The sequence below is a fragment of the Hylobates moloch genome, unplaced genomic scaffold (genome assembly GCF_009828535.3).
Source record: "Hylobates moloch isolate HMO894 unplaced genomic scaffold, HMol_V3 SCAFFOLD_6, whole genome shotgun sequence".
NCBI lineage: Eukaryota > Metazoa > Chordata > Mammalia > Primates > Hylobatidae > Hylobates > Hylobates moloch.
Genome location: NW_026652281.1, coordinates 73,457,991 through 73,485,772, shown reverse-complemented (window position 1 = coordinate 73,485,772; position 27,782 = coordinate 73,457,991). Strand labels below are relative to the sequence as shown.

At 44.8% G+C, this 27,782-nt stretch overlaps 1 protein-coding gene across 1 annotated transcript; it reads left to right on the top strand.

The window, feature by feature from the left end:
- Positions 1-7,494: 7,494 nt before the first annotated feature.
- On the top strand, positions 7,495-27,421 carry CRYM (crystallin mu). The gene is made up of 8 exons (XM_032157086.2): positions 7,495-7,757; positions 8,247-8,400; positions 10,444-10,506; positions 16,112-16,213; positions 18,257-18,440; positions 23,797-23,918; positions 24,609-24,693; positions 27,099-27,421. Exons 1-8 carry the CDS (start codon positions 7,588-7,590, stop codon positions 27,161-27,163), a joined length of 945 nt encoding a protein of 314 aa, XP_032012977.1. The 5' UTR covers positions 7,495-7,587; the 3' UTR covers positions 27,164-27,421.
- The last annotated feature ends 361 nt before the right edge of the window (positions 27,422-27,782 follow it).

Below are 27,782 nucleotides of genomic sequence, written 5' to 3'. Positions count from 1 at the left end.
CAATTCTCCGCCTCTAGCGGGCTTCTCTCTCCCTCGTGTGCCATGGTCACCTTCAGCTGGCCCAGCCGCTGATGACAGAAGTTTAAGATGATTCATGAGCCGCTGTTCCTCAGGGTCTACTGGAGTTTAGCAGAGAACTTTCCAAAGGCCCAGGGTCCTGCAAACCCCTCGTGGGGGCCACCCAAAGGATTCTGTCCTGGAGCAGACCCCGCGCCACGCGCGCTGTCCTCGCGTTCCTTTTCCCAGCCAGCGCAGCCCCTGCGGCTTCTGTCCCTACGGTTCAGCGCGTAGGACGCCCAGCCCGCTTCATCTGCGCCCGCTGCCTTTACCCGCCAGCCACTCCGGCGTTTCCACCTCCGTGAATTTCTCATGCTCCCCAAGTTCTATAATGCTTGCTTCTCTTGGCGCACCCCACCCCAATTCTCGCGTCCAGTGTAGCTTCCTGTTTAGAATCGCAGGTTCTGATTCGATGACAGGCGAAATTCACTCTCCCCTGCAATGCCGGGTACGACTTGCTCCAGCTCCGAAGTTAAGCTTTGTCAGGAGAGGGCGCTAGAGGAACACTGCAGTTCAAGGAGTTCGCTTCCTAGCTGGGGAAAAATCCAGGACTGTGTAGAACATTCTCCGCCCCAAGCTGGGAAGGAGCCAACAGACCAAAGAATGACTCAGACCAGTCCAGCTTGATGAGTAGATGAGTTTATTGGGACTTACGTGTAGGGCATTTCTTTTTTTTTTTTTTCTTTTTCTTTCTTTTTTTTGAGAGGGAATCTCATGGCACCTCGTTTTCATCATCACTGGATGATTTCTCTGAGTTAGCAAAGGTCAGGAAGACTTGGTCCAGTGTGATCTGACTGACGGAATAGTCTTCTAAATCAAATTGCTCTTTAGCTTGCTCCAAAATGCCAAACACCTTTAACAACAGCAACAAAAAGGCAGTTACCATTGCAATCTCCCCTTCAGCCCCCAGCTCAGATGAGCCTCTCCTCCACTCCCCCAATTCCTATCACGTGTATGTTGGAGGACAAAAGGCACAGAAGGGGGAGGTGAGAAGGCGGAAGAACAGAGAATTGAGAAAGTGAGAGGAGGCCATCTCTTGATGGACATGGACTAATAGTCGGATTTAGAGGAAGAAATCAAGGCAGTTAAACTCTAGGAGTGTTTGGAAAGTAACCTAACGCTGCTGCTCCTCCCAACAATGCCAGGCTCCCATTCCAAATGCCCGAATCCCAAATACTCCCCACCGTTAGTGCTCTCTTAACATGCTATGTTACAAGGGCAAGATTTCTACCATCACCTTTCCCCAGTCCTTGCTGGGAATGTAGCAGTTAAGGATTCCTTGGTTCTTGTGTTTTAAGACACTACTTAAGAAAGGATAATAGGACAGGTGAATAATCTTACACACTTAATTTGAAATTACCAAAATATTGCTACATTTACTTAATTATATACTTGGAGGGGTGGATAGAAGAGGTTAATACAAAAGGAGATAGGACCTGCTAACCCAATCTCTTTGGTATCCATGATATAGTTAATGGTTTTGGCAGATTTATTCCTCATGAACTAGTCTTATTATGTGGAGTTCATAGCAATGATTGAGGGTACAAATATTAGCCAGTTCACCTGCCCAATGTAAAACACCTGAGCCTTCTAAAAGTCTAATGTGGTCAGCTGCAGTGGCCCACGCCTGTAATCCCAGCACTTCGGGAGGCCAAGGCGAGCAGATCACCTGAGGTGAGAAGTTTGGGACCAGCCTGGCCAACATGGCGAAACCCTATCTCTACTAAAAATAGAAAAATTAGCTGAGTGTGGTGGTGCACTCCTGTGATGCAAGCTACTTGGGAGGCTGAGACAGGAGAATCGCTTGAACCCAAGAAGCAGAGGTTGCAGTAAGCTGAGATCACGCCACTGAACTCCAGCTGACAGAGTAAGACTCTGTCTCAAAAAGTAAAAAATAAAATTAAAAAAATAAAAACTAAAAGCCTAATGTTACTACAAGACTATTCCTAAACGCAGTGCTGAGAATCTGAACCAGGATGTTTTCCTCCTGGCGGGGTGTGGGCATGTACAGTGTGTTTGGTGGGGAGGACAACAAGAATAATCACAATAAGAACAAGATTAATAACAGTAAGGATTAATCATAATAAGAATAACCAGAGTAAGAATAGCCTCACACTATTCTTGTAATTATACTACCCCCATGCCGTGTGAAACAGGAAATCACATATAAATCACCAAAGTCAGGCCACTTGTTCTAGTTTTTTATACAGGTGAGTAACGATCCACTGGTGGAGTAGGAGGAAAGAGGGTGGTGCCTATTCCTAATTTAGAATAAACATTTATATTTACACTTTTATTGCATATTTGTAGATTATAGCAAGTGAAATTAACTGGGATTAAAAATGTTTGAAAAAACGTGTTTGTAACGGTGTGGGATTTTTCTTAATGTTAGTCTTAAAGCATGTATTGCCTTCATGATCACACAAATAAATATGAAATATTTCGAACATGGAGCTTAATGAATTATTTAAAGCAAATACACGAAACCATCCTATCCAGGTCAAGTAATAATAACCCATACATTCCCATGTGCTATTTCCCAGCTTCTGTCCTCTTTAAAAAGTAGCCATTGCTTTTATTGTTATTTGAGCAGTTCCCTAACAGTTCCCTTTTTATCTTTTTATCTACACATGCACCCCTAAAATTGTGATTTGGATTTTTCTACTTTCAAACTTTATATGAATGGAATCATCCAGTATTCATTCCTTTCTTTCTGCTTCACTCAATATTATGTTTGGAAACTTCATTCATGTTGCATGTAATTATAATTCATCATTTTCCTTTCTGCACGGTAATCTGGTATATGAATGTTGCATACCAGAGCCCCAGACCACCCTTCTTAGGCTTCCGAAATATTTCATCCCTTGCTTCTCCTGGCCCACCGCTCAGTCCCCTAACTCTAGGGAGACAGAGGTTAGGGATAAGGGGAATGAGACACTCGCCTTGGCTGCAGCATTGAAGGTGAAGCCAACTCAACAGTCAAAATAAAGACTTTCATACAATATTTTTACTTTTTAAAATAAAATGTAAATATAAAATTTCGTGAGGAGCTATATTGGCATCTACAGCAAAAGGAAAAACCTGAGCCGTCTTTGTTGAAAATTTTTATACTCTGTTCATTGTGGATTTTTTGGCATTGATTTTTGTTTTAAATATTGCATTTAGATGTTTCAGTTTAATATTTATCATGACTACTGAGTGAATCCCATAAATTTTGTGCCATAGGTGAGTACCTCACTATGGTACAGCTCTACCCTGCTGTCATCTTCACTGTGGTAGTGGCAGAAGTCTAGGGGGATGTAAGTAACCACCTCCTTCGCAGGGTCTGTTAGGGGTTAGCAGGGAACTTCCAGAGGCTCAGGCACAGGAGCTTACGTGGCCCCCAGGCTTGTCCCAGTACAAGGTCTCAGGGAAGGGCAGGGAAAAGAGATTTACACCAGCTTTCTCAATACTGACTCCTGCGTTACTAGAAAGTTTATTAATCTTCTTTCTGTTAAGTCATAATTATAATAATAATTTCATTATTTTAATAATAATAAAATAAACCTCAATAATACCTAATCTATAATATGCTACTTATTAATAATACTTATTATTGGAGGCTTGCGACAGTTAGTTCTCTGTGCCTCTGGTCTCGAAAGAACTGATGCAACCAAGACTAGTTTTCTCAGTGCTACTTTACTGAGGACCTGGGTGATGTGAACCAAAGCTTTATAAGGAAGATGGTTTGAGATGATTTGCAGAGTTGTCCTGTTTCTACAGGATTCACTGGAGTGAATTCCTATTATTGAGGTTTCTTATTTTGTCATTGTTAAAATAATGAAATTACTATATAATCATGACTTAAAAGAAAGAAGATTAATAAACTTTCTAGTAATGCAGGAGTCAGAAATAAGATTTCTATTTAATCAGGGCTAAATTCCTAAATTTACTATGGAAGCAAATAAATATCTGGCTTTATTTCATATCTCTTTTAGTTGATGAGTATTTGGTTTTGCTTTTTTTCTCCTTGTTAACTTAAAAAAAACACAAAATTTATAAATTTAGACAAAAAGAGACTTTCCTATACGAGGTTACAGCCTGCAAGGTGGGATCATATGCTGGGAAGCATGCTGTATTATTCCGTTTTCATGCTGTCTATAAAGACATGCCTGAGACTGGGCAATTTACAGAAGAAAGAGGTTTATTGGATTTACAATTCCACATGGCTGGGGAGGCCTCACAATCATAGTGGAAGGCAAGGAGGAACAAGTCACATCTTATATGAATGGCAACAGCAAAGAGAGCGCTTGTGCAGGGCAACTCCCATTTTTAAAACCATCAGATCTTGTGAGACCCATTCACTATCATCAGAACAGCAGGGGACAGACCCACCTCCATGATTCAGTCATCTCCCACTGGGTCCCTCCCACAAGATGTGGGAATTATAGGAGCTACAAGAAGAGATTTGGGTGTGGACATGGAGCCAAACCATATCACATGCCTTGGCCAAGATCAGAGACAGGCACTTTGAAGGAGGAGGGTTGGGGTAGGAGCTTTATGCTCAACAGTTTGGCCACATATACATATTCAACAGGTGAGAGAAGAAGCTATGAATATTCATCAAAGTGGTCCTGATGCATGTGTATTTAACAAACATGCATGTTACATACAACTCATGTTCATTTTGGGGTGGTTGCAACATTTAAATGTACTACAATTCAGCCTGATACGTCAAAAGATCTTTTCAGGACATGAAGGCATGCAAGTGTGCAACCTCTGTAAGTCAGCCAGAACCATCCTATAGTCGGTAGTCTTATCAGGAGAAAGTTACTGAAATCAATCTCTTGTCCAATCAAGCTGTAGTTATGGCTGGTGGAACAAGAGGTCGGTTAGTCAATATCTGTGAGTTGGATGAGTCGTAATTGTTTTAATATTGCCTTTCTTTGGCCGGGCACGGTGGCTCACACCTGTAATCCCAGCACTTTGGGAGGCCGAGGCGGGTGGATCATCTCAGGTCAGGAGTTCGAGACCAGCCTGGCCAACGTGACAAAATCCCGTCTCTACTGAAAGTACAAAAATTACCCGGGGGTGGTGGCATGCACCTGTAATCCCAGCTACTTGGGAGGCTGAGGCAGGAGAATCACTTGAGATCATGCCACTGCACTCCAGTCTGGGTGACAGAGAGGGACTCTGTCTCCAAAAAAAATTTATATATATATATATATATATATACATACACACACACACACACACATACATATATATGTATCTATATAGATACATATATATGTATCTATATAGATACATATACACATATCTATATAGATATGTATATATATACGTATATATGTGTGTATGTGTGTATATATATATATATATATAGAGAGAGAGAGAGAGAGAAAGAGAGAGAGAGACAGTGAGAGAGAGAGAATCACTCTGTTGCCCAGGCTGGAGTGCAGTGGCACGATCTCGGCTCACTGCAACCTCTACCTCGCTGGTTCAAGCAATTCTCCTGCCTCAGCCTCCTGAGTAGCTGGGATTACAGGCACATGCTACCACGCCCGGCTAATTTTTGTATTTTTTGTAGAGATGGGGTTTCATCACTTTGGCCAGGCTGGTCTCAAACTCCTGACCTCAGGTAATCCACCCACTTGGGCCTCCCAAAGTGCTAGGATTACAGGTATGAACTATCATGCCAGGGCTATATCTCTGTGCTTTCTATACCCAATAAATGTTATGTAATAATAATGCTAACAACACATATGATGGGCCAGAAACATTTCTATAAGCCCAGCGGCTCTGGGCATAAATTTCTAGGGATGGTGAACTGAAGAAACAACATTGTGTCATTGAACTCAGCTTTTCCCAACCACCAGTGTCTCCTCTCTCTCTCTCTCTCTCTCTTTCTCTCAGTGTTCACTTATTATGTGGCTACTCTGTGCCAAGCACTGTTGCTAAACACATTATGTACAATTTCTCATTTCATCGGTACTGATTTTGACACTCATCCATGTCTTTTATCATGATGTGACCATTTCCTACAAAATGCCCTATGTACCTTCCAACCAAAATACCACAAAGCACAACTTAAGCAGTCCTGCCTCTTGACCTCCCAGGCTTTGCTCTCGCTCATCTGTTCCATCCTTTGCATTGGCAGAAGACCCATCTTTCTAAATGCTTACTCTGTTGGAGCATGTAATTTCTTTCCTAGGAATCACCATTCTTAGCTGCCTGACTCCAAGAATCGTTCTCAGTTTTATCTCCTGAATGTCCTAGACCTCAGCACCTTATTCCAGCCTAACACGTCTGGCAACTCATTGTTCCCAGAGCTATTCAACATGCCTTCCACCTCAGGGCTTTACTTGGCCTGTAATGCCCTCTTCCTCTCTTTCTGCCAAAGTAGCTTAATGATTAGGAATATAATTCTGAAGTCCAACCAAGGGCAAAGCCAACTCCTCTGCTGACTTGGTGGATGACCTTGAACTAAATTTCTTCCCTTCTCAGAGCCTCCAATGGAGGGTAAAACTAATAACAACACCTCCCTACCTTAGAGGTTGTTGTATAATTAAATGAGATAATATACATAAAGTGCATGGTGCAGTATCTGGTACACAGAAAAGATCAATAACCTGTTGATGTTGTCATTGTTGTCATCGCTATTATTATTTCAGACCTTGGTTTCTCCCCACTCTTTCATGAAGCCCTTATCTAACCACTCCAGGTCAAAATCATCTCTCTTTTCTTTGAATTAACTTACTTTTCCTATCACTGATTTGATGGCTAGGATTTATTGCCTTAAGCTTTACATCATTCCTTTCCGATTTTATTTCCCCATCTCAGGTAAAAACTCCTTGAAGAAAAGATCCTGCAATTTGGCTTTTTGTGAGATGGAAACGATTACACCTTGCCCTGCAAACTTCCCCCCTTTAAAGGTGAAAGTTTGTTAGGTTGGTTAGCCTGTGAGAAAATTGTGCATTCTTAGCAATCAAAGGCCAGACATCTGGGGGTACAGATGGGAGGAAGACTAGGATAAGAGACTCCAGACGGGGACAGAATTAAAAGGAAAAAAAAAATTAAATAAGCCTCCATCTCCTTTTATCTCCTAGCAGTAGGCAGTAATTTAATAAATAAAGGAGCCCCGTTACCGTTTTCCCTGTCCATTCTTTCCCAGGCACTGTGACCTAGACAGCAGCAAAAAGCGAGTTAATAGGGAGGGGTTAGGTAGGATGCAAAAGTCAAGGAATGTGGCTACAGCTGATTACAGGAACTTAGAAAGTGGACCGAACAATATTGACTCCCAGCACGCCACCTCGATGTCCACCTTGGGGAATCCGTCGCTGGAAGGGACCCATCTCGCCCGCCCTTAGGGGTCAAGGTGGGCGAAGGGGGAGGAGAGGGCTGGCGGGGCGGGGCGGGGTTGCTCCGCCCCCGGAGGCTGGGCTGTGACCAGCAGGCGGCTCCGCAGCGCGGCGGGCGCGCTCATAAAGGGCACAGCCGAGGGTACGTGGATCGCGGTGCGGAGACTGAGGTTAGAAGGCAGGTGGCGAGATGAGCCGGGTACCAGCGTTCCTGAGCGCGGCCGAGGTGGAGGAACACCTCCGCAGCTCCAGCCTCCTCATCCCGCCTCTAGAGACGGCCCTGGCCAACTTCTCCAGCGGTCCCGAAGGAGGGGTCATGCAGCCCGTGCGCACCGTGGTGCCGGTGACCAAGCACAGGGGGTGAGTGAGGAGGGTCGGGGTCAGGGGAAGGAGAAGCTGGAAAGGGGGAAGAGGAGGAGCAGGAAGAGGAGGGGTGGGAGAAGGGAAGAGACTGCTTGCCTAATCGTTGCTAACAGCTGCCACTTTTAATAGGCGCTACCCGGTGTGCTAAGTGGGCGTTTTACAGGTGTTACTTTATTTCAGCACACTCTCCACCTAGGGAGGTACTGATGCCACCATTTGATTGGTGGAAAACTGAGACTCAGAGAGGTTAAGTGACTTACCTAAGCTTACACAGCTACTAAGTGGCAGAGCTGGAATGGTTTTCTGATCCAGAGCCAGACTTCTGAACATACTATGCATAGTGTCTAAGGGAAGGGCAGAGGGATGCGGGGGCTGGAAGAGGGCCAGTGGGGCGGTGAGGAAGGAAAGAAAAAGTAAGGTATATGGATACTAAGAGACCCCAGCATTGATGGGAAGGGGCTGAAGCTACTCCCTCTCTCCTTGTAGCTACCTGGGGGTCATGCCCGCCTACAGTGCTGCAGAGGATGCCCTGACCACCAAGTTGGTCACCTTCTACGAGGACCACAGCATCACCCCGGTCGTCCCCTCCCACCAGGCTACTGTGCTACTCTTTGAGCCCAGCAATGGCACCCTGCTGGCGGTGAGCAACTTCCTGTCCCGGGGTGGAATGGGGCCCCTGGGCCCAGATTTAAGCTCAAAAGTAAGTTCTCCACAGCAAGGGGAGTCTTGATTGTGACTACGCGTGCCCCTCTGCAAGTGACTGGATACCAGCAACAGTGAAGGTTATCTGTGTCCATGTATCTATTTCTAGGACTGCCTGAGGATGCATAACACAGCACCAGCGCCCACTGCTGCCTCAAGCATGTGACAATGTGGAAATAATAATCTTGTCATTCTTGCATATGTCCTTGTCCTATACTCAGTTACCCCAAATACACAGCTTGAACGAACCCATTAGCCAAGGGAAGACTGACTTACTGAATCCTTGTCGACATGGAAAAGAAGGGGTGTTCTATAATCCCTGGGAGTCCTTTCAGAGGGGTATACGGTGTGACCTGTTTTTTTTTTTAATTTTAATTTTTTTCATTTTCTCAACAAGTTTATTTTATTAAATTGCGACCTGTTTTAATATCTAACCGTAGTATCAAAAGGTAGCAGTAGCTCGTGTTTATGGAGTACTTTTTAATGCATCAGGCACTGTTCTAAGCATTTCACATTTATTAATCCTCTTAATACTTAAAACTATTCTATGATATGGGTAATATGATTACTCCCACTTTATAGATGAGGAAACCGAGTCAGAGCAACTATGTTCAACTTATCGAGGTTTATGTAACCAACAATTAGCATGGCTGGACTTCAGAGCTGCTCAGTCTAAGTCCACGGTCCATAGGTCCAGACTCTTCTAAGACCACCACCATTTTAACTGCTACATATTGGGCACTTATGTGCCAAGAAGGAGACGCTGATCACATTCAATTCTGAGAAATTCCTCTATGGGTGTTTTTTTTTTTAAGTAGAGACAGGGTTTCACCGTGTTAGCCAGGATGGTCTTGATCTCCTGACGTCGTGATCCACCTGCCTCGGCCTCCCAAAGTGCTGGGATTACAGGCGTGAGCCATCGTGCCCGGCCTACGGGTGTTTTTATTAACTCCCCTTCTCCCCAATTTCTTTTGAGGTCCTTGAGGCTCGGGTTAGTAGAGTCACTTTGCTTGAGGTCACACAGCTGGTTAGTGAAAGACTCAAGAATCACTCCTAGGTCTTTCTGACAGTTAACTCTTACAGTCTGTGCACTCCAAGCTGGGTCTTACAATGTCCTTCCTTTTCCCCTGAATTTCTGGATCGCCAAATAATCTGGCTGTTTAACACTCCTTTGAGAATATCTAGCTCTCCCCAACTTATACTCATCCAGTGGAGATGGCATTCATACTACCTGCCAACAGCGGTTCCCCAGGGGGGTAGAACCCAAGGCTTTCCAACTAGATGACAGCTGAATCTGCTCAGTAATTTGATGATTCACTTCCTCATCTGTAAAATGAGGTTGATGATGCCTATTTTTTGATGGTCAGCTGAGATGAATAACTTAGAGAGGAGCACAGAGGATGGTTTTTACTAGTGAGGCATGATTTTCAGCCTTCGCTGTGTATCAGAATCACCTGGGCTGTCTGGGTCTCACTCCTGGAAGAGATACAGACTGGGTTAATCTAAGGGTGGTATCTGAGCATCTTCACAAAGCTTTCCACATGTGCAGCAGGAACGGAGAGCCACTAAGAGTTTCATGGCCCTTGTCCAGATGTCAAATGGCAACCTTCTCTCTCAAGTTCCTTCTTAATTTGGTGTTTTGAGAAATCTAGGGCAAGAAAAGAAAATGGGCAGTTCTTGAGGGCTCACCATGTGCTAGATGTTTCCAGATAAGCCAGTGCATTTAATCCTCACAATAACCCTCTGAATGGCTGGCATTATCTTTGTTTTTACAGGTGAGGAAACCAGTGCTTAAAGATTAAAGTGTTTGTTCAAAGTCGCGTATCTCTTAAGTGGAGGAATCAGATCCAGGTCTGACGCCAAACCCGTGCTGTTTGTAGGATGCTATAAAACTTCCTAAGCTAATATTTTAGAACTGTTTCTTCTAATTTATGCAGTGGACAAGGGTTCACCTTGCTCACTGTCTCTCCTTTCCTCCAAGGTCATGGATGGAAATGTCATAACTGCAAAGAGAACAGCTGCAGTTTCTGCCATTGCCACCAAGGTAAGATGAATGGCTGGCTGTACTATCAAGGTGAGCTGTCGGATGGGGTCTGCTGCCTCAATCTTGAGAGACTAAAGGAGAAGTGGGGAACTTATTTTGGTTTCCTGTTGGACATAGCTGGAACTCCAGATGTCAGATATATCAGTAATTCACGAAATTATTAGCTACCATTTAATGTGCATGACCAGATTTCAAGTACCTTACGTGCATAATTCTCAATCTTCCCATCAGTCCTGAAGAATAGAAATGAGAAATTCTCTCCACCTTCCAGGTCAAGGAATGTGGCTCAGAGAGCTTCTGTGAATTGCCCAGGATCACGCAGCTAATAAGTCCTAGAGTAAGAATTTAATACCTGACCTCTCTGGCTTCCAGGACTGGCTTCTTGTCCCTGTACCACATTGCCCCTGGTAAGACAGTATAATTGTCCCATAGACCAAAGCTAGTACTGCACAAGAGGCTGAGTGAACTGAACAGATCCAAGCCAGATCCTTGTATTCATTTGACAAGTATTGACTGAGCTTCTATCATGTGTCAGGCACTGTTCTAAATGTTAGGGAAATGGCAGTGAGAAAAACAGAGGGGCACACACAGGGGAGGTAGACAATACCAATAAAAAGGGAAATACAGGCCGGGTACAGTGGCTCATGCCTGTAATCCCAACACTTTGGGAGCACTTGAGGTCAGGAGTTGGAGACCAGCCTGGTCAACATGGTGAAAACTCATCTCTTGTAAAAACACAAAAATTAGCTGGTTGTGGTGGTGGGTGCCTATAATCCCAGCTACCCGGGAGGGTGAGGCAGGAGAATCGTTTGAACTCAGGAGGCAGAGGTTGCAGTGAGCCCAGATCGAGCCACTGCACTCTAGCCTGGGCAACAGAGTGAGTCTCTGTCTTAAAAAACAAAACAAAAAATGAAACAAAACAGAACAAAACAAACAAAAACATCTTTTGAGTTTAATAATGTGTTACATAGTAATAAATAATATGTAATTAAATAGTAAATATTAATAAATGATTAATAGTGTGCTTAGAATTTACTAAAAAACAAAACCAATAATAACCCAAAACGCCACATAACATGTTAGAAAGGTGAAGATAAAGCAGAAGTGAGAGTATTGGAGAAGGTGTCACGTTTTACATTATCCAAGAAAGGCCTCCCTGAGAAGGTGACATTTGAGTCAAAGCTGAAAGCAGTGAGTTAGCGAACCATGCAAAAACACGGAGGGGCACTTCAGGCAGAGGGAACAGTAAGCAATGGCGGTGATGACGTTCCCAAGCAATGTCAAGGCATCCTATAAGAAAAACAGCATTTTTAAAAGTTAGAGTTAAGAGGATGAGGCTTAGAAAACAGGGTGTCTGTGGGAACGATTGAAGTCTGGAGTCTTTCACATTCAATGTGGAAGTACAAGGTCTTGGGACACTGGTTTTCCTAAATTATTATAAAGGAAACATGGTAACCCAGGGAAAGTTGCAGCAGCAAAGACCAGGTGTTCAGGTTGTATGTTGAGGTTTTCTAGATACCTGCTGGGGAGGGAAGAATGAGAGGATTAATCTGGTAATTGTATACGAAGGGAGTAGACCAACAGCACCCACCTCAATGAACTGGTTTTTAGCTATATCCAGACCTGATTCAATTGAAGTAATCAAGGACTCCTTGCTATGTTTGCTGGTAATTTGGGAACAGAATGAATCTCGTATTACTGCCTGTCATTTGTAAAGAGCTTTAGTCTTTTTCAAAATCATTTCCAGCCCCTTGTCTGGACTACGAGTTTCTGTGAGGAAGGCAGAGAAAGTATTAATGGCCTCATTTTATGCATAAAAGAATAGAAACTTGGGTTTCCTGAAGTCATACAACCAGGTTCCTGTGGGTCCTTTTGAGGCCACATGGTCTTGTCCCAGATAAGAAGTTTCCAACAGAAACAAGCTATGCAGCAGCATTAGCTAGGGAAGTTTTTAAAAACTCAAATTCCCATGCCTACTGAATCAAAATCACAGAGAGTAAGGATCAACTAGGTCTGGAAACCACACTTTTGTAGACCCAGCCTGCAATAACACTGCTTTATTGCATTAATAAAAATCTGTGCTCCCAGAAGAATCAAGAAGCCTTGGGTTGACACTTCAAAGTTTAGACACTTCAAAGTTTAGGCTGAAACTTCACAGCTTTATTTCCAAGGGCTCAGATGAACTGTTTCAATAAGGAACAAAGGGTCTATTTTACTTGTTGCCTTGAGAGTAGAATATTTTCTTGTCAATCATTTCTCTTTTATTTAGGGCTTTTGTCGGGGAGAATAAGTATATGGAGCTCTAGGGTCTGATGAACATAATACATTTTTTGTGCTTGGGTCTCACATAAGCTTCATTGAAGACTCTGATATGTTTTCTCAAGGTGACAGTATATATTAAGGTTTAGCACTGACATGCATTTATTCAACAAATATTTGAGTGTCCACCAAGTGCAAGGTTCTATGCTCAGCCTGGGGTAAACAAAACCAGATACAGTACTTGCCCTCATGTAGCACAGGGTCCAGTGGGGGAGGCAAGATATAGTCCAAAGATCACATCAATAGGCTGGGCGCACTGGCTCACGCCTGCAATCCCAGCACTTTGGGAGGCTGAGGCAGGCAGATTGCCTAAGGTCAGGAGTTCAAGACCAGCCTGGCCAACATGGAAAAACCCCATCTTTACTAAAAAAAAAAAAAAAAAATTAGCTGGGCATGGTGGCGGGTGCCTGTAATCCCAGCTACTCGGGAGGCTGAGGCAAGGGAATTGCTTGAATCCTGGAGGCGGAGGTTGCAGTGAGCCAAGATCACACCACTGCACTCCAGCCTAGATGACAGAGTAAGACTCAGTCTCAAAAAAAAAAAAAAAAAATTCACACCAATAAATATGAAACTACAACGCTGACAAGTGCTCTAAGAGTGTAAAGCAGTATGTCTTGATCTAGCCTGTGGCTGTGCCTCTGTAAGGGATATTTGAGCTGAGATTGAAGGATAATAAGAGTTACTTGTGAGGGGGAGAGGGGACAAAGCAGCCTAGCATCCTACGGCAAGGAGTTAATTCATGCAGAGGCCCTGTGGTTGAAGGAAGTACATGAGCTTGGGAAGCTGCAAGGAAGCCAGTATGGCTGGAAGACAGGAAGTGCAGGGGAATATGGCATGATGGTATGAGAGAGGGCTTTAGAGATAGGAGGGCCAGACAATGCAAGGCCTTGGCAAATGCAAATGAAACAGACTTTCAGACTCTTTAAATGAGAAACCTAGCAGATTCATATACATGTACTTAATAACCTGCATGCTTATGAGAAAAGACTGAAGTGCCACTAATGCTGTTTAATAAATCTTATAAACATATTATTAAAAATTGGCTGGGTGCAGTGGCTTACACCTGTAATCCCAGCACTTTCAGAGGCCAAGGCAGGTGGATCACTTGAGGTCAGGAGTTCAAGACCAGCCTGGCCAACATGGAGAAACCCCATCTCTACCAAAAAAAAAAAAAAAATTAGCCAGGTATGGTGGCACATGCCTGTAATCCCAGCTACTCGGGAGGCTGAGGCATGAGAATTGCTTGAACCCAGGAAGCAGAGGTTGCAGTGAGCTGAGATCACACCGCTGCATTCCAGCCTGTGCAACAAACCGAGACTGTCTCAAAAAAAAAAAATTTTAAAAATATCAATTATCACACTATTACCAGGGCAACAAATTATCAAGTAAAACAACCAATCAGAATTACACATTTAGTTTAGCAAGTTGAAGGTTATTTTTATGGGATACTGTAACAATTTCTGAAGCTCACCTGTACTTTCAAGAATAGATTCATATTAACTGAGAACAGAAGAAAATGGTAACAAGGAAAAGAATCCAATTATCCTTATCAGACAGAAACATAAGATTTCTAGTCTTGTGGATATTATCATTTTGAAACCTTTTCAAATCAGAGACATTGAACTATATTTTATGGCACAGAATGGTATCTCTCCTTCGGTAGCTGCGGGAGATAATATTAATTCCTAATATTTCAGAGATGCTGTTTTGCTAGTAATTAGTAGTTAAGAAGACTTTTCACTTTTTAAATATTATACTCCAGAATTCCAGTGAGTAGCATTTTACGAAAGAACAGACCATGGGGAACTCAAAGTTTACTAAATGAAGTAGAGAAAAGGCAGAAGAGGGTTTTATTTAATACATACGGTGTCGAGGGCCAAAGGATGTCTTTCCTCTATGCCAGTGGTTCTCCACTGAGCATGAGTTTGCCACCTGCTCCAGAGACATTTAGGAGTGTGCAGACATTTTTAGTTCCCACAACTTGAAGGGGTGGAAAATGCTACTAACATCTAATGGATAGAAACCAGAGATACTGTTGCATATCCTATGATACACAGGATGGTGGCCCTCCCCAACAAAGAGTTGTCCAGCCCAAATGTTAGTAGTACACTGAGGTTGAGAAGCCCAGTGCTACCTCTTGTAGGTCATAGTAGGTATGTACCAGTTCTGTGCAAATAAGACTACCTCTGTCCTCATGGGGCTTAAAGACCTGTAGAAGAAAATCTACAAACAAATAAGTGCTATAGCCTGGTGCATTCTATCAAGGAGGTCAGAAAGGCTTCATTGGAGAGGTGGCACTGGACATGAGTTGATCACAGAATCCTGCTGTCAAACACAGACACCCTCAGGAGGTGCCACAAATGCTAATTCTACATTTGTCTTTAGAGGAAGACAGAGGCTGTGAAAGGATCAACAGAGTGGGCCCAGCGAATATAGCTAGAACCCCGGGAAGGAAGGGCTCACAGAATCCAGGCAAGTCTTAGAAGTAGCTCAGAGCTCTGAGAAGTGGGTATGACTGAGCATGTACCTGAGATATGAAGAAAGGACGTGGGCTTTGGAGTATGGAAGACGTGAATTTAAAGCCACACTGTGCCCTTTAATAGTTGTAAGACCTGGCCAGGTGTGGTGGCTCACATCTGTAATCCCAGTACTTTGGGAGGCCGAGGTGGGCAGATCACCTGAGGTCAGGAGTTTGAGACCAGCCTGGCCAACATGGTGAAACCCCATCTCTGTCAAAAATACAAAAATTAGCTGGGTGTGGTGGCGCACTCCTATAATCCCAGCTCCTCGGGGGGCTGAGGTAGGAGAATCACCGGAACCCAGGAGGCGGAGGTTGCAATGAGCCAAGATCATGCCACTGCACTCCAGCCTGGGCCACAGAGCGAGACTCCGTCTAAAAAAAAAAAATAAATAAATAAATAATTTTAAAAAGTAGTTGTAAGACTCAGGGCAAGTTCACCTTTCTGTTACCAGGGCAACCTCAGTCTCTTCATCTGTAAGAAGAAGATAATAGGAGTCCCCAACTCGTAGGGCCAATGTCTAGACTAAATGAGATCATGGGGGCAAAGCATTGGCATACATTAGCTGTTCAGTGAAGCCTTCTTCCTTCTTTTCCCACTTGACACAGGGGAAACTAAGACACAAAAGGAAATTCTGTTGATTGCCTGCAAGCTCTTGAGGGAGGCAGAAGAGAGGGCAGAAGTCACCTGATACTCAAACCAGCTTAGTTTTGTACCCATCTGCTAGGGTCTCCCTTGACCTTTGCCACTTCATTTCTCTCACATAGTTTCTGAAACCCCCCAGCAGTGAAGTGCTGTGCATCCTTGGGGCTGGGGTCCAGGCCTACAGCCATTATGAGATCTTCACAGAGCAGTTCTCCTTTAAGGAGGTAAGTCCAGGGGTGGGAGTGAGAGAGAAGAGGGAAGGGGGTGGTCCTTGACCTGTCTATACCCCTTCACTGCACCACAGGTTATTCTGAAATAATTAAGTTGTGAGCCCCATCTAGACCAGTCTTGTACTTCATGACTTCTCAGAAGCCCTGATGGAGGGGAGGGAGGATAAGAGTCAGGGGAAGATCTGATTACCTGTTTCCAGTCCTCAGTTCACAGGGCATTTGCCTGAGGATGCAGCGAGCTTACACGGTTAAAAGATTCTATTATATCTCTTGTATACATTCAGTTGTCCTTTTAGCCCCGGTCTATTATGTTTTTCTTAGGAGAATCCAGAGTTTTTAAGTATTCAAGGTTGTGGATCAAGAAGCTGGGTGGGATGAGACCTGGAGACCAGGAGGCCAATAGCCTCTCTCTTTTGCAGTCTCCATACTGGTCCACCTTCCCCCCGCTGCGGCTCATGCTTCCCCCTGGGAATGTTTGATGCTATTGTTATTTTATGTGTGTGTATGAAAGGGATGAAGCAAATTTAAAGTATGATTTAATGATGAAAATAAAACCACTGCCTTGGGAAATATAGACTATTAGGTGAGTGCAAAAGTAATTGCAGTTTTGGCCATGACTTTTTTTTTTTTTTTTTGAAATGGAGTCTCGCTCTGTCACCCAGGCTGGAGTGCGGTGGCATAATCTCGGCTCACTGCAACCTCCACCTCCCGGGTTCAAGCCATTCTTGGGCCTCAGCCTCCCCAGTAGCTTAGATTATAGGTGCCCACCACCACGCCTGGCTAATTTTTGTATTTTTAGTAGAGACAGTGTTTCACCATGTTGGCCAGGCAAGTCTCGAACTCCTGACCTCAGGTGATCCACCTGCCTTGTCCTCCCAAAGTTCTGGGATTACAGGCATGAGCCACTGCGCCCAGTTGCCATTACTTTTAATATAAGGAAGAAAACAAAAGAAAAATGCCCTTTTATCTGTTTTCAAAGGCAGTTAATGTTTTCTGATCTTCCCTCTTCAGCTTTTTATAACATAGCTTTAGTCATGTTAGATACGCACCATTTTATATCCTCTCTCACTGAGTGTTCTAACATCACTTTTCAGGTTATCTAATTTTTGCATAAAATTTGCATAGTCTTCTATCAAGAAGGGTGAAGAGGTTAACCGTGCACTTCTGGCTGGGCAAAATGTCCTGTTTTTCACCTTGCTTGGTGAACTTGCTTAGACATTGTTTGTTTCCGTATGTATTATATTTCCTTATGAGAAATTCTGTAGGCCTTTTCAGTTGACGGGTGACAAGCCCTTGACCCAAACATTGAAACCTGTCAAGCAAGTCGGCAAGTCCCCAGCTCCTGGCGAGGCCATTGCCTCACCCCCCAACCCCAGCACCTTTCAGGATTCCAGCCGTAGCTACCATTCTTGGCCTTTTCATTGGCGGTGCCATTTACCTTCAAACTCGTCTGATATTGAATTTCCTAAGTATTCTTCACCGATCAAGTTATTCCATGAAAAACATTGTCATAAATAATCCTTTGTATGAATCTCCCACCCATTACAACTCCTTTATGGGGTCTCAGATATAAAGTGTGAGTTCCACACAGACTTTGCCAGTTATCATTTCCATTTTACAGACGTGGAAACTAAGGCTGAATGACATGAAGCAATTTCAGGAAATAGCAGAGTAGAGATTGGTTCCAAGCCTACCTGGCTCCAGAACTTGCTCTGCTAATCATTATGCTATTAATATATACTAGCTATGAAGCTATTGAGGCTGTGCATCTTGGCCTAGAAGTGAAATACTTCCACCCTTTTTAAAAGGGGAAAGTGGTAGAGAATGCTCATTTTCAAATACCTGGCTAGGTGTCTAAGTTAATGCTGTACCCCTGATCAAATGTCCATTCTCCATGGGGAATGATTTAGGAGTGATTTAGATAACCACCAGCCCCTATCCCAGAGCGGTTCAACTTTCCCTTCGCATCCCTGGGCTCAGTGTAACATAAGCAGCCAAAAAATGGCACCAATGTCCTTCTTGTTACTCTCAATGAAGGTGAGGATATGGAACCGCACCAAAGAAAATGCAGAGAAGTTTGCAGACACAGTGCAAGGAGAGGTACGGGTCTGTTCTTCGGTCCAGGAGGCTGTGGCAGGTGCAGATGTGATCATCACAGTCACCCTGGCGACAGAGCCCATTTTGTTTGGTGAATGGGTGAAGCCAGGGGCTCACATCAATGGTAAGTAGAGTGGCTCCATAAGGCATGATGGGTGGTGGCCAGGCTCCTCTCTGGACTGGACCAGTCGGCTACATCTGCAGAGCCAGTTTATTCATGCAGAATGCCCAAGCTATTTAAGGGCCTTGAAAATGTGTGAGATTGAAAAAAAACAATAGTTGGCCGGGTGCAGTGGCTCATGCCTGTAATCCCAGCACTTTGGGAAACTGAGGCAGGTGGATTGCTTGAGGCCAGGAGTTTGAGACCAGCCTGGTCAACATGGCAAAACCCCGTCTCTACTAAAAATACAAAAGTTAGTCAGGCATGGTGGCTTGCACCTGTAGTCCCAGCTACTCATGAGGCTGAGGCACGAGAATGGCTTGAACCCAGGAGGGAGAGGTTGCAGTGAGCCAAGATTGTGCCACTGCACTTTAGCCTGGGCAACAGAGTGAGACTCTGTCTTAAAAAACAAACAAACAATATTTGCTCCAAAAAATGTAAAAGGGAAATTACAAACTTGAAACTAATGAATATTTAATATTCTATAAAATGTAATTTTTTTTTCTTTTTTTGAGACAGGGTCTCACTCCGTCGCTCAGGCTGGAGTGCAGTGGCGAGATCTCAGCTCACTGCAACCTCTGCCTCCTGGGTTCAAGCAATTCTCTCATCTCAGCCTCCTGAGTAGCTGGGACTACAGGCATGTGCCACCATGCCCAGCTAATTTTTTGTAATTTTTGGTAGAGATGAGGTTTCACCATGTTGGCCAGGCTAGTCTCAAACTCCTGGCCTCAAGCAATCTACCCACTTCAGCCTCCCAAAGTGCTGTGATTGATTACAAGTATGAGCCATTATGCCTGGCCATAACATGTAAAATTATGGTAAATGGTAATTCACAGCTCAATTCTGAAATACGATGAAATTTAAATCACAAAGGCCAAATGATTCATTTTTTCTTAACACTAAGAATTATAAAACTTTAAATTTCTTTTGTTCTGTAATTTTTATGTGACATATATATGCTTTCTAATATGTATGATAAGATGAGGGTCAGGAGAGGGGACTCTAGACATGAGGTGCCTGGGGCCTCTGTAGACCTTCAGATGGCCCTGGGTGTTATAGCAAGAGCTGGTCTATATCTAATACTATTGCAGGTGCTGTCCCGAACTCTTTGTATAATTCTTTGTATATTAAATGACATTATTCTATGTATAATGTCATTTAATACTTATAAGCAACTTATGAGGCAGGAACTACTATCATAAACCCCATTTTGCTGGGGGATAAACCAAGGCATGGAGAAATTATATAACTTTTCCAAAGTCACAGGTTTTCTGGTTTTTTTTTTTTTTTTTTTTTGAGATGGAGTCTCACTCTGTCACCCAGGTTGGAGTGCAGTGGCATGATCTGTGCTCACTGCAACCTCTGCCGCCCGTGTCAAGTGATTCTCCTGCCTCACCCTCCCGAGTAGCTGAGATTACAGACACGCGCCACCATGCCCAGCTAATTTTTTTGTATTTTTAGTAGAGATGGGGTTTCACCATGTTGGCCATGCTGGTCTCGAACTCCTGACTTCAAATGATCTGCCCACCTCAGCTTCCCAAAGTGCTGGGATTACAGACGTGAGCCACTGCGCCCAGCCCCAAATCAGAGGTTCTTGATGGCAGAGCTGAGATTTGAACTGAGGCACTCTGTCCTCAGAGTCCAAGCTTTAAATAATACTCATGATTGCCTTCCAACAGAAAGACTGATTCTGGTGAGCAGAGCAGGCAAATTCTAGAGGATTTAAAGATGGTCTCGGTACCCTGTGTTTTAGTGACAAGCACATGGTGTGAACTCAGAAGCTAAGAGCTTTGCACACGTGGGCAGATGAGCCAGCGAGAGCCAAGTCAAATGATGACGCATTCAATCATACATGCTGACTGAATCTCTACCGTGTGCCAGGCGCTATTCTAGATGCTGGGGATGCCACAATAACCAGGCAGTCAAGGTCACAGGTTTCCTGGTGGTTAATTTCAGTGAGGAGAGATAGACAACAAACAAACACAGAGGAACTAGGTAGTTCTGGCTGAAGATGAGACTGGAAAGAACAAGGCCCTGAGTGATAGAGGCTGGTGGTGGAAGTGGAAGGTAGAAGCAGAGAGAGGTGTTTTCAATAGGGTTATCTGAGAAGCCCTCTAAGATGTGGTTTTTGAGCTGTGACCTGAATGAGGAGGAAAAGCCAGCCATGCCAAGAGCTGAAGGAAAGGCATTCCAGGTAGAGGGAACAGCAGATGCAAAGGCCTTGAGTGTGGAAGCGAACATGGTGTGTTTGAGGAATGGATCAAAGTAATTTGAAAGTCTCAGGCTGCATGGGACTGGTGGTCAGATTGGGTCCAGGGAATGGGTAAGTCAGGGCTGAGTTTATGGACAATAAGACCATTTCTGGAAGGACTTGGGAAATCAAAAGGAACCAGTTCATGGTGAAATGGGTTTCCAAGGCTGCATCTTCAGGAGGATGGACTTGATTTTTTTCAGCTTAAAACAACACATTATTATCATCTCACAGTTCCTGTGGTTCAGGAGACTGGGTGTGGGTAGCTGGATCCTCTGCGCAAAGTCTCACAAAAAAGAAATTGGGCAACATCCGGGCTGCAATCTCATCTCATGCTCGGGGGTCCTCTTCCAGGCTCCCATGGTGTGGCAGGATTCAGTTTCTTACACTGGAGGATGGGGGAGCCTCTTTCCTTGGGGCCATTCTCAGCTCCCAGAGACGACCCAAATTCCCCATCATATGGACTCTCCATCCTCACATCCAGCCACAGACAATCTCCCTTATGTTGGATCCCTCTCACTTGGAATCACTCTCCAGGAAGGGCTGACTTGATTTTGAGTCAAGGCATCTCTTCTGTTTTCCTGGCCCAGGGACAAAATTGGTTTATGTGTTCACAGAGGCAACACATACATTTAAGAAAAATGTGTCACAAGCGCAGACAACAGGGAAACACCAACAACAGATTTTACTTAGTTTACAGCTCAGCGGAGGGACAGGCCCAGTTCCAACCTCCCCCATGCCTCCCTCCTCCTGCCCCGACACCCTGTCAAGCCTGTCTTCGACCCTCACTCATTTAGCCCCATCACAGCCAAGCCAGAGCCTTATTTGAGTCAGGCCTCTCTCTCTTTACTGCCTGGCCCACCTCCATCCGCCTGAGTGACCTCACACAACCCTTTGAGAACTCGCCCCGCTCGTGAGCAGTTGCTGTGCGGGGGAAACAGTCCAGTGAGAAGGAGTGGCCTGAGAAACGGGGGTTTTGTTCCCACCAGCTTATGATTTATTTACAAGCTTCCTTAGCTAGTGTTTTTGTTCTATAGAACTCTCCGCACAAACAACCTTCAAGATGGACATTTTTACACAACTCTTTGGAAATTAGAATGAGGGAGAACAGAACGGGAGGGAACAAAGGGAGAAAACTGGGCGGCAGTGGAAGAAGGCATATAAATGCTGTCTTATATTTGTATAAGGCTTTACAGCAGTTTTCAAAGACTAGCCGGCCAGGGGCTGGATCCAGCCAGTAGATGTGTTTGGTTTGGACCATAGAGTGATCTAAAACTCAAGGAGTGACATATGCAAATAGATTTCCTGTTTCTCTTTTAAGAAAACAACTGGGGCTATCTGGTAACAGTGGCTCTACATTCACACGTGGTAATGATTAGCTGGAGCTGAACAATGACTGTCCCCTTTGGAAGGGCCCGCTGGCTTCTCCACCCCTCAGTCTCCACCACATCTAATCCAGTCCCTCTGACCAGCTTTGTTCATTTTCATTACCTCCCTGGCCTTGCAGGCATTTGATGGCAGCCTCTGCATTCTCCTGTGTCCCGGTGCCAGGGGGCATGACACCTTGGATTCATCATTCTGGTCCCGGACTCCATAGAGGATGTGATAGTTCAGGGCCAGGATGGAGCCAGTTTTCTTTCTGCTGAGACTCCTCCATGACCCTGACACTGGGTTTTTTTTTTTTTTTTTTTTTTTGGTCACGGGTTAAGAGAGAACCGGGGGTGAGGAGAGGGAAAGGGGCACGGTGGCAGGCGCCTGTGGTCCCAACAGTTTGGGAGGCTGAGGCGGGAGGATCACTTGAGCTCAGGAGTTTGAGGCTGTGGTGAGTTTTTGTTTGTTTTTTGAGATGGAATCTCGCTCTGTCGCCTGGTTTGGAGCGCAGTGGTGCAATCTTGGCTCGCTGCAACCTCCAACTCCCAGGTTCAAGAGATTCCCCTGCCTCAGCCTTCCAGGTAGCTGGGACTACAGGCGTGTACTACCATGCCCAGCTAATTTTTGTATTTTAGTGGAGACAGGGTTTCACCATGTTGGCCAGGCTGGTCTCGAACTCCTGACCTCAAGTGATCCACCCACCTCGGCCTTCCAAAGTGTTAGGATTACAGGCATGAGCCACTGCACCCAGCCTGTGGTGAGTTCTGATTGCACCACTACACTCCAGCCTGGGCAACAGAGTGAGACCCTCTCTCCAAAAAGAAAACAATAGATATTAAAAGAACTGGTTGGGGGTAAGTAACGGGAATGATGGAGATCAAGAGGAGAGTGGGGTGTGAATAAACTCCAAGTGATGTCTCCATTTCGGGATTTTTCTGAGGAAGTTGTTGTTCCTGTTAAGCAGAAGAGGTGCGAAAGCCTAGGTGCTCCCTCAGACCTAGATTCACCCATCAGATCCTTAACCTTGGCAAACACCTTCACTTCTTTGAGCCTCCATTTGTGCATCTGTTAAGTGAGAACCAGACTTTGAAATGTACTTGTGAGAACCATAAATAGTATGTGCAAAACATCCCACAGATAGTAGACACCCTGTAAATGAATGCTCTGTCGTCTCAAAATCTCTTAGCGATGAGGTGGGATATAGAATAGAAAGGCAAAATGGTAGGTAGTTTTTTTTGTTTGTTTGTTTTTTTGTTTTTTTGAGATGGAGCCTCACTCTGTTGCCCAGGCTGGAGTGCAGTGGCGTGATCTTGGCTCACTGCAACCTCCGCCTCCCAGGTTTAAGCGATTCTCATGCCTCAGCCTCCAGAGTAGCAGAGACTACAGGCGTGAGCCACCACGCCTGGTTAATTTTTTGTATTTTTAGTAGAGACAGGGTTTCACCATGTTGGCCAGGCTAGTCTCAAACTCCTGGCCTCAAGGGATCTGCCTGCCTCAGCCTCCCAAAGTGCTGGGATTACAGGTGTGAGCCACCACACCTGGTCTTACTGATTGGGAGAGGCATGGCCTGGGGAATGAGGGGGTATTTTGAATCTGAGTGTGCTCACGGGTCCTTTTTCACCTCTCTCCTATGCTTTGGCCTTCTTAGTAGCCTTTGGCGCTAATCCTAGGCTTAGGGTCTGTTTTGCTGTCTCTTAGCTGTTGGAGCCAGCAGACCTGACTGGAGAGAACTGGATGATGAGCTCATGAAGGAAGCTGTGCTGTACGTGGATTCCCAGGAGGCTGCCCTGAAGGAGTCTGGAGATGTCCTGTTGTCAGGGGTGAGGCTCTTCTGACCCCAGTCAGGGCTGCCACCTGGCTGGCCTCACCTGGATCCCAGGGTTTCATTAACTTCCCTTCCAGTTTGGTCTGCTCGAGACCTCAGCCACCCCACCTCCTTGTAGGGGAAGGAGCTCCTAAACATTTTGCAACCCTCTTTAATTCCATTCCAGAAAAATATGGGCATTATGGGTGGTGACATGTGTGTTCCTGGAAGAAGCTCAATGGATTTTATTTTTTTGCCGGGCTGTCCTATAAAGCAGTGAGATTGGAAGCTTCTTGCAGCCTGGAAACCTTCCCAATGTGGCCAACACGGTAAGACTGTGTTGCCCACCTTTCTGGCCTCATTTTACTGTTATAATCAGCATAAAACAAGAAGGGAGCTGCTGGCATGCATGTTCAGAGAAGAGCATGTCTATTTCCTCACTGACACAATGATCTTGGCAGGTCAGCTCCCTGGGCACCAACTCGAATCTCTGTGTTTATGGTATCACAAAAGCAAATGCCACCCCAAAAGGATTTCGGGGCCAGCCTCCTCCCTAATATCATTCAGTGTACAAAGGATCTCTCTCTTTTTTTTTTAAATCAAATTTATCTCTTATCCAGTTCAGGAATTCCCTGGGCTGGCTTCAAAAGCCAACCCTGAACAGACTTTAGCTTCATGCCTGGGTCAGCGTATGTTTGTTTCCTAGGCCGAGATCTTTGCTGAGCTGGGAGAAGTGATTAAGGGAGTGAAGCCAGCCTACTGTGAGAAGACCACGGTGTTCAAGTCTTTGGGTAAGATCCATTGCTCCCTGGGCACAAATCCAACTAGAGCACAAGGCACGTTCACCCATTGGTGCAAAGAGCAATGAGTCACCAAACTCTGCAGCTGAATCATTGTGCTCCATCATTCAGGTCAATTATTTACATGGCTTAGCCTAGTGTTAAGCCCATGAACTCTGGAACTGAGCAGTCCTGGGTCGGAGTCCCTTCCCCGCCACTCAAAGACATGTGTCCTTAGGCAAGTGATCTGACCTCTCTAGGCCTCAGTTTCCTCACCACCTGTTACCAGTGAAGATTAGGTGGGATTTGCATATAAAATGAATCAGTTAGGTGCAGATCTTGATGAAACTCAGAAGGTACCCTTCAGAGGTGGAGGGGGCAGGGGACAAAGATGTTAAAAGACAGGAACCTTAAGGGAAATGGCAGAGGCCCAACCTGAAAGAGTCAGATGGAAAGTATAGCCTGAGCCCTGTTCATTCCCTCCTTCCCTACTCTGCCACTTGCTGCTTTGAGGAGGGCTTCCAGGAGGAGCCCCCTACCACCTGAGTTGTATGGGGTACCTTATAGAAGCCCAGCAAAGGGTGGGCTCCCAGTGGCCAGTCCGTCCCTTGCCCCAGGTCCTCTTCCACCCTATGAGATTGAAGGAAACAGAAGTACATGGGAACAGGCTGAGCTCAGTGGCTCACGCCTGTAATCCCAGCACTTTGGGAGGCCAAGGTGGGCAGATCACTTGAGCTAAGGAGTTTGAGACCAGCCTGGCCAACATGGTGAAACTCCGTCTCTACTAAAAATACAAAAATTAGCCGGGCGTGGTGGTGCACATCTGCAATCCTAGCTACTTGGGAGGTTAAGGCAGGAGAATCACTTGAACCCGGAAGGTGGAGGTTGCAATGAGCTGACATCATGCACTCCAGCCTGGGCAACAGAGCAAGACTCCATCTCAAAAAATAAACAAATAAAGTACGTGGGAACAGAGCTGATACACCTAAAACACTGAAATACTCCAAAACTGGTTGGCAAACAGTTGCTATCCTGAGCCCCTCAAGAGTGCCTTCTGTCCCCCTCTCATGACCTTCCATACTTCATGATCAAGCAGCAAAAGAGTTGATGCCTGGCAGAGCATCAAGAGTGCTCTGGCCACCCAGAGCCCAGGCCATTGGTTACGTTATCTATGCCTTGCAGGTTTGTAAATGTCTTTAAAATCTCTCATGCACTGGAAGACAAAGGCAATAAAACTTTATCTGGAGCCTGGTTCAAAGACATCACATGGATCCAGTTTTGTCTGAAAGCGTCAAAGGTCGTGGCAGATCAGAGGTCAGCCAGCCCCCACTTAAGGAGCCAAAATGCTGCAGAAACTTGTTCTGTCCTTTTTGGCAATTTTTGCTTTCTTACTTTTGGGGATTAGTTTATTGGCACATCGTTTCATCTAACACATGCATATCAAGCACCTAATTATCTGTGCTGGGTGCAGAGGTTAAGGTATCTACCAAAATTACAAGACAAAGGGGAGATATCAAAGGATGCAGCATTCAAACTGGACCAAGGGTCAGAAAACTACTGTCTTTGGGCCAGACCTGCTCTGCTGCCTGCTTTTGTGTGGCCTATGAGCTAGAAATGGTTTTTAGATTTTCAAATGATTGGGAGAAACTAGTTCATGATGCCTGAAAATGATACAAAATTCAAGCTTCAGTTCCACCAATAATTTCACTGGAACACAGCCCACAGCCAGGCTCTTTTGTTTACCTGTTGGCTGTGTTTTCTACTCTAAAGGCAGAGTTGAATAATTGTAATAGAGACCCTGTGGCCCACAAAGCCTAAAAGATTTACTGTCTGACCCTTTTCAAAAAGTTTGTTCAGGCCGGGCATGGTGGCTCATGCCTGTAAGCCCAGCACTTTGGGAGGCCGAGGTGGGCGGATCGCCTGAGGTCAGGAGTTTGAAACTAGCCTGGTCAACATGGTGAAACCCCATCTCTACTAAAAATACAAAAAAAAAAAATTAGCCAGGCATGGTGGCATGCACCTGTAATCCCAGCTACTCAAGAGGCTGAGGCAGGAGAATCACTTGATCCTGGGAGGCAGAGGTTGCAGTGAGCCAAAATCACGCCACTGCACTCCAGCCTGGGCAACAGAGCGAGACTCCATCTCAAAAAAAAAAAAAATAATTAAAAAAAAATTTGCTTAGCTCTGAGTTAGATTTCGAAAGACACACAATTTGTTGGTGGGTGTTTCTTAGTATCATATTCTCTGCCCCTTTGCAGACCATCGAAGCCTGAGCTCATCTCTGGGTATCAGTCCCTGTTATTCCAATAGGCACTGGCAACATGGACACATAGCAGGAAACTGCTAGCCACTGGGCCTGGGTTGTTTCAGGAAAAGTTGTTTTGACCAAAGGCGAACCAAATTTCTGTCTATTCTAGGAATGGCAGTGGAAGACACAGTTGCAGCCAAACTGATCTATGATTCCTGGTCATCTGGCAAATAAAACAAAGGAACTTGATGTTGAGATGGATGCTTGAGGAATGTTGCTGCTGGTTCTCATAATTTCTAGAGTAAATGAGGGAGTCCAGTCCCCAGTGAACTCTCCTTTTGTGCTTATCATGTTTTACCTTAAATGCTGAGATCCTCACTTATGTTTGTAGTTGGAAAGCAAAGCTAGGTAGCCATTTCTTCTGTTCTACCAAGTTATAATAGCATTCATTTCCCTTTATATTTCCCTGAAATAAAGCACTTTCCAATTGTGCAGTGTTTGCTTCGGTAACTTCTATTACTATTACAAGGAAACTGAGAGGGATCAGATGCTCCCATTTACTCCCTGGGGGAGCTCCACTGGCTATAATGAAACTTCTTTTTTATGTATTTATTTAGTTACAACTCACATACTCTAAGATCCACTATTTTAAACTATACAATTCAGTAGGTTTTTTTTTTTTTTTTTTTTTTTGAGATGGAGTTTCACTCTTGTTGCCCAGGCTGGAGGGCAGTGGTGTGATCTCAGCTCACTGCAACCTCTGCCTCCTGGGTTCAAGTGATTCTCCTGCCTCAGCCTCACGAGTAGCTGAGATTACAGGTGCCACGCCACCACACTCAGCTAATTTTTGTAT